This window comes from Ranitomeya variabilis, chromosome 4 (assembly GCF_051348905.1).
Source record: "Ranitomeya variabilis isolate aRanVar5 chromosome 4, aRanVar5.hap1, whole genome shotgun sequence".
Taxonomy (NCBI): domain Eukaryota; kingdom Metazoa; phylum Chordata; class Amphibia; order Anura; family Dendrobatidae; genus Ranitomeya; species Ranitomeya variabilis.
This window is the reverse complement of record NC_135235.1, coordinates 176,987,332-176,994,281: the sequence shown is the minus strand read 5'-3', so window position 1 is coordinate 176,994,281 and position 6,950 is coordinate 176,987,332. Positions and strand designations below refer to the sequence as shown.

General features: G+C 39.3%; 1 protein-coding gene across 3 annotated transcripts in view; it reads right to left on the bottom strand.

Moving 5' to 3' along the window:
- Positions 1-1,305: 1,305 nt before the first annotated feature.
- DLG5 (discs large MAGUK scaffold protein 5) overlaps positions 1,306-6,950 on the bottom strand; it is a 491,099-nt gene continuing 485,454 nt past the window's right edge. For 2 of the 3 annotated variants that reach the window (XM_077259413.1, XM_077259412.1), the window contains one exon: positions 1,307-4,130. In XM_077259413.1, the coding sequence (XP_077115528.1) occupies positions 4,027-4,130 (104 nt within the window). In that variant the 3' untranslated portion in view covers positions 1,307-4,026. Of the gene's footprint in view, positions 4,131-6,950 lie in introns of all 3 variants that reach the window. The other variant, XM_077259411.1, reaches the window with a different exon arrangement.

The window sequence follows — 6,950 nt, the reverse complement described above, 5'->3', positions numbered from 1 at the left end:
GTGCCTTATGGGATTCCGGGACAGCGGCCGGAAGTCCCAACTGGCGATTATATATAGATATATATATACAGTACAGACCAAAAGTTTGGACACACCTACTCATTTAAAGATTTTTCTGTATTTTCATGACTATGAAAATTGTACATTTGTCAGTGGGCAACCTTACAAAATCAGCAAGGGGTCAAATAAAGATTTCCTTCATTGTATATATATATATATATATATATATATATACACCGTATTTTCCGGCGTATAAGATAACTTTGTAACCCATGAAAATCTTCTCAAAAGTCGGGAGTCGTCTTATACGCTGTGTACGGCATGTGCGGAGCTCTGAGGCCGCCGCATATGGTGCAGGGATCGGTCCCGGATGGTTTCCAGGGTCTGGAGGAGAGGACACTCTCCTTCAGGACCTGGAATCCATATTCGTGTAAAAAAAAAGAATAAAAATAAAAAATATGGATATATTTACCTTCCGACGGCCCCTGGAGTTCTCCTGGCTCTCAGTGGTGCATGAGGCGGCTTCCGTTCCCAGGGATGCATTGCGTGCCGTGAAATATATACACCCACTGCCCCTCTGCACAATATACACACACACTGCCCCTCTGCAAAATATATATACACACACACTGCCCCACTGCAAGGTATGTATACACTGCCTCTGCAAAATATTTACACACACACACATTACCCGTCTGCAAAAATATACACACACACACACTCCCCCGGTATAAAGTAGCCCCCGATCCCCACACACTGCCTCTCTCAAAACTGTGTCCGCTTTCATAATTAATACATTTAATGTCCGGCTCCTGCTGGAGCTCTTACCAGTGCCCTCCCGCACTGTCTTTTCTCCTCTGCGGCCTCGGCAGCAGTGTGATGAGATCAGTAGCATGAGGACGTCATCACACTGCTACATGTTGGACCTGGGGCTGACAGCAGCTCCTCTGCCTTGGTCCCAGCACAGCACTGTTTAAATGTGTTAGGGTCTAAAAGATACAAATACATTTGAACATCAGGAAAGAGTGGAATGTGCGCTGTGGCAGGCCTGGTGTGTGTGCCCACAGATAGGGCTCCCTGTGCCCCTGTGGCACGCGTGCTCTAAGTTTGCCATGATGGGTATACAGTCTCCACTCACACAGTCTGACTGAGTGCTGTAGCTAGTAATGTTCAGTGAATGATTTCCACAGCAGCAGGAGGGACGCTGAGAAGCTTGCTTATCAAAAAGGAAAGGTAAGCAGAGATTGAGATTATACGTTCAACAAGTATTATATTGCCATCCTGAAATGCATTTCCAATCTATGCACACAGCCTCATCAGGTCTAAGATATCTAGATAATAATGTATGCAGATTATTTTGTAAAATGCGAGGACAGATCTGCCCTTGGGATAGGTTCAAGCTGACAAAGTGACTCTTGGACTAAAAGAAAGTTTACCCTCCCCAATTGTAGAGCTATTTTAAATCTTGCTCTCCCAATACAGGATTGTGAACATCTACCTTAAAGCTGACACTTTGATTTTGTATAAACATATTGATTTATTCATAAATTACCAAATTCCACAACTCCTGAAATCGTTTTCTCAGGTCCCTTTTATGTGAGAAATACAAAATTGTAGGCTACCAACGAAACCCAAGGTGCACAACGTATTCAGAATCTAAACCTCATAAAATGGGTAAAATGTAATTTCTAAACTCTTAAGTAAATTGCCACATACTTGAACAAAGTCTTTTTTTTATGATTTAAGCATTCCATGACAGCCCAATGATGACAATGTATTTTCATCAGTGCTTGGAGATTATTCGGATCACAACATCTAATTGTGGGTTTACAGTATTTTTCTTCTGATAATCCAACAGATAACCACAGGTCATACACATAGCAAGAAAATGTATGGATAGAATCAATAAAACTATTATTGGTTAAAAAAAATCAAATCTGATGATCATGATCATCAGAGGAACCCATTTTAAAGTGTACCCCCAGTTATAAATTAAAAATCATATGCTGCAAAAGTTAGAAATAGCCGTTGCGGTGTAGATTATTAGCAGAGTCCTTTTCCTTTCTGATTTCTAGCAGCACATGCAATGGACACTCTTACAGCTGACAATAAAGCAAGCTTTCTATGGCAGTTCAATAATGACAAAGAGTTTTCAATCATAGCCAGTAGAAAGCATCTGCTGCAAAACTTCTATTGATCATAATAGCAGCAGGTTGATAAAAAGTCTAGCCACTTGTAGATACCTATAAGATGCAGGGCCTTTAGCAGTTTACTTCAGCAGCAGTCGGCGTGTGCAACAGAGATCTGTGCTGCTGTCATGGTGCACCTACAATGCACGATTATAGGGAATGAGTGTTCATAGTAATGCTCCTTTCTCGATGATCAGTCTATGGGCATACAAAATGCGGTGTGCCTGTCCAACCAGGTTACTAAGGCTACTTTCACACTTCCGTCTTTTAGAATCAGTCACAATCCGTCAAAGTGTTGAAAAGACGGATCCTGCGCAGATTGTAAAAAACGGATGCACCGGATCCTATTTTTTGACGGATCCGTCGATGCAGCAGCTGCAGGAAAAATGGGTTAAATTAAAGGAACAGAAATCCTTTCAGGCATGCTCAGTGTAAAAAAACGGAATCTGTTGCTGGATTCCGTCATTTGATGGACAGCAACGAATCCTGCGCCCATAGGCTTCCATTCTAGCCAACGACGGACGCCGCAGGATCCGTCGCTGTACTTTTTTTCGATGCAGACAAAAAAACGTTACAATGAACGTTTTTTCCAGACGACGGTCCGCCAAAACACGACGGATCCATCGCACGACGGATGTGACGTGTGGCCATCCGTCGCTAATACAAGTCTATGGGAAAAAACGGATCCTGCGGGCACATTTGCAGGATCCATTTTTTTTCCTAAACCGACGCATTGCAACGGATCTGAAAAGACGGAAGTGTGAAAGTAGCCTAAGCTGATCGGCAGGTGTTCAGTGTTACAAGTTGCTTGGTGTATAGCAACCTTAACTGTGCTAATGAACCACAAGTAAAATGAAAGCTTACAGGACGTACTATCACAGGATATTTTTTCATTTATAGTTGAGGTACATTTTAAGGGACAATAGAAAGAACATGGCGATAACGGAATGTTTAGCTGATCTGAGTTACCAGTCTTGAATGTAACTCCACTTATCACCTAAGAAATATATTGCATACGCTGCCAAAGGGCATGGATGACAGATTGCACTAGCTTCACAATATTTTACACATACATTTTTAAAGTGTTCTTGGGTGGAAATTTAGGATACACTTTGATTTACTTATCAAAGATTTAACTGGCATGTGTCAAGTTTTCCAAAATTAAAAGTGCAGTTACTTGTAGTGTCCTTTAAACTGGTCTACAGGAACAATTTTGGAGCGTGCTACGGTGCTCCTAATTCAAGTATCAGCAGAAGCATATCAATGCTAGTCACCTGTAGCAGTAAAGGGTTGGTAAGACTGTTTATACTACAGGACCCAAGCAAAAGCTTAGATTGTATAATGCTGAGAAACAATTTTATGTTGACATCCCCAGCTGAGTACCTATGATTAGTGTATTATGAAGAGGAAAATGCTGCCTGGTTTATCTGCATCAGCCAAGCATGTGAAAAGTTCCACCACCTTTGGCCAACTCATTAGTCATTGTTAATAACATTCAACATTTATTTTGCTTTTCATGTACTGGACTGGTTCTTTCCTTCTACGGTCCTGTAGAGTTTGCCTGTGATTGTTTATCCTGTCTGTTTCTGTCAGTTTTTCAAAGCTGGTTTCTCTTTGGATCATCTTGTACAATGAAAAGCAAGATGATTAAAACCATTTATCCATTTTTTAGTTATCTGGTTTGCCAATAACTGATGTCCCGATGATTTGATGATGCAATGGCAATATGATTGCATGAACAATGGTTTTCAACTAACATTTCAAGGACCATTAGGTTGCATACACAGACTGGTCATCGTCCTTTACTTGACGGTGATATGGTATAGAAGGAATAACTTCACAAGGCACCAGCTGGGATCCACAGGGCTTTGTTCTGTTCTTGATCCACGATTGACAGAATCTGAGTGCAAATGTTGAATAGTGCACCCCCTTGAATTACAGCTAAAATAAAATGAGAGAAAGACATAGAATTCCAAGTTACTCAATATACAACACAAATACTAACAAATGAAATTCAGAAAAAAAATCATAGAACCCCTTATTCCAACTTTTCTATTGTCCCAATGACGTGGCTGTTTGAGACCTTTTTTTTGTTACATCATGGGCAGTTTTCATTGCCATAGTTTAAAGGTACATTGAAAAAAAAAAAGATTAAGAAAAAAAATCTGCCATTCTTTTTGTGACTTTTTTTTAAGCTATTTGCATTTTTTGTATAAATAATAATCTTAACTTTATTTTACAAGTCATTATGATTTTGGTAATGCTCTGCATGTTTAATAGGGTTTTTATGAAATATAATAATTTCTGGGAAATTATTTATATTTAACTTCATTACATTTTAATCGCTCAAATGTGGCAATCTGATTTGGAGCACTTTGGATATGTTGCTTGTCAATGCCAACATTACAGCCTGTTAGGTTAGGTAATTCCTCTTACAAGGTCTAGTAGGCATACACCACTAACCGCACGGTCAATAGCTACAATTGTCCATATCAATTCAGACTAGTAGAAAAATTGGAAAAGAAAAGCAAGAGATTGATCAGTTGAACAGTACTCAGGTTTTTATGTTTTTTTTAAATACCATCCTAACTTTCTCTTTGGCAACCTTTTTAAGAACTTTCACAAAAATAGGCTTAAAAATGCTAAAATGGAGTTTGAATGATGATGAGAGATTACAAAGTGTTCCATAACTATTTAAAATAACAAATAATTATGTCTTTTTTAACAAAACAAACGACAAATAAAAGAAAATGTACAAACAGTAAATGACTACACAAATAAAAAGCAAAGAAGAGAAAAGTAAAACCAGAAAGGCACGATGGGAGGCGAACATCAGTAGTGCGTTGTGGGTTTTCATATGTAACCTAGTGCGACTGAATTTTTGCATGTTTACTAAGCATATCCATTAAAATGCAGACACATTTTTGCATTAACTATAAAAACCATACATTTAGGACTTCCCTTCTTCAAATGGGTTAGAGAATTTCCTTTTTCCAAGCTGTTATCATTTGTGTTTGTTGCTGCTAAACAATTGCAAGATTTTGAATTAAGAACGTGTGAATTTAGTAGTTTTAGGATGTAGAAGTTTTTTTTTAAGTTGGGTGTAAAAAAAAAAAGAAGAGAAAAAATAGACAATACAATCTAGACTAAACTAGGAGTATAAGGCCAAAAGGATTGTAACATATCACCATGTAGACTACACCCTCAGAAAGAGACAGGAGAGAAGCCTGGAACGACCTTAGCAATTGGAGCAGGAACCATTGCATTTGCAGTGCATTTGCAGGCTGATTCAATTGTTAAAAGTATTAATAGAGCAAGAAGAAATGTAGGACCAAGTCCAGGCCAAATCCACGGCTTCTTTGGTTATGGTTATGCACGAGCCAATCTCCCATCTAATAATATAACTACAGTTGTGCTCAAAAGTTTACATATCCTGGCAGAATTTTTGCTTTCTTTGCCCTTTTTCAGAGAATATAAATGATAACAAACATCTTCTCCACTCATGGTTAGGGGTTGGGTAAAGAAATTAATTGTCAAACTATTGTGTTTTCTCTTTTTAAATCATAATGACAACCCAAAACATCCAAATGACCCTGATCAAAAATTCACATACCGTGGTGATTTTGGCCTGATAACATGCACAGAAGCTGACACAAATGGGTTTGAATGGCTACAAAAGGTAACATCCTCACCTGTGACCTGTTTGCTTGTAATCAGTGTAATCAGTGTGGGTGTGCATAAAAGAGTTAGTTTTTGGGAACCAGACAGACTCTTGCATCTTTCATCAAGCCACTGATGTTTCTGGATTGTGAGTCAAGGGGAAAGCAAAAGAATTGTCAACCGATCTACAGGAAAAGGTAGTTGAGTTGTATAAAACAGGGAAGGGATACAAAAAGATATCCAAGGAATTGATAATGCCAGTCAACAGCGTTCAAACTGTGATTAACAAATGGAAAATCAGAGGCTCTGTAAAAACCAAACCACGGTCAGGTAGACCAACAAAAATGTCGCTCCACGACTTACTTGAAAATTGCTCGTGATGCAAAGAAACACCCACAAATAACATCAGCTGAAATACAGGACTCTCTGAAAACTAGCAGTGTGGCTGTTTCAAGATGCACAATAAGGAGGCACTTGAAGAAAACTGGGCTGCATGGTTGAGTCGCCAGAAGAAAGCCATTACTGCGCAAATGCCACAAAGCATCTCGCCTACAATACGAAAAACAGCACAGAGACAAACCTCAAAACTTCTGGAACAAAATAATTTGGAGTGATGAACTTTTTGGCCACAACCAATAACGTTACATTTGGAGAGAGGTCAACAAGGCCTATGAAGAAAGGAACACCATTCCTACTGTAAAGCACGGAGGTGAATTGCTGATGTTTTGGGGATGTGTGAGCTATAAAGGTACAGGAAACTTGGTCAAAGTTGAAGAAAAATGGGACGTACTTGGACGTTCCAACATGACAACGATCCAAAACACAAGGCCTATCGATCTGTCATTGGCTATAGCAGAACAAAGTGAAGGTTCTGGAATGCCCATCTCAGTCTCCTGACCTCAATATCATTGAGCCACTCTGGGGAGATCTCAAGTGCGCAGTTCATGCTAGACAGCCCAAGAATTTACAGTAACTGGATGCTTTTTGCCAAGAAGATTGGGCACCTTTACCATCTGAGAAAATAAGGAACCTCATCCACAACTACCACAAAAGACTTCAAGCTGTCATTGATTTTAGAGGGGGCAATACATGATATTAAGA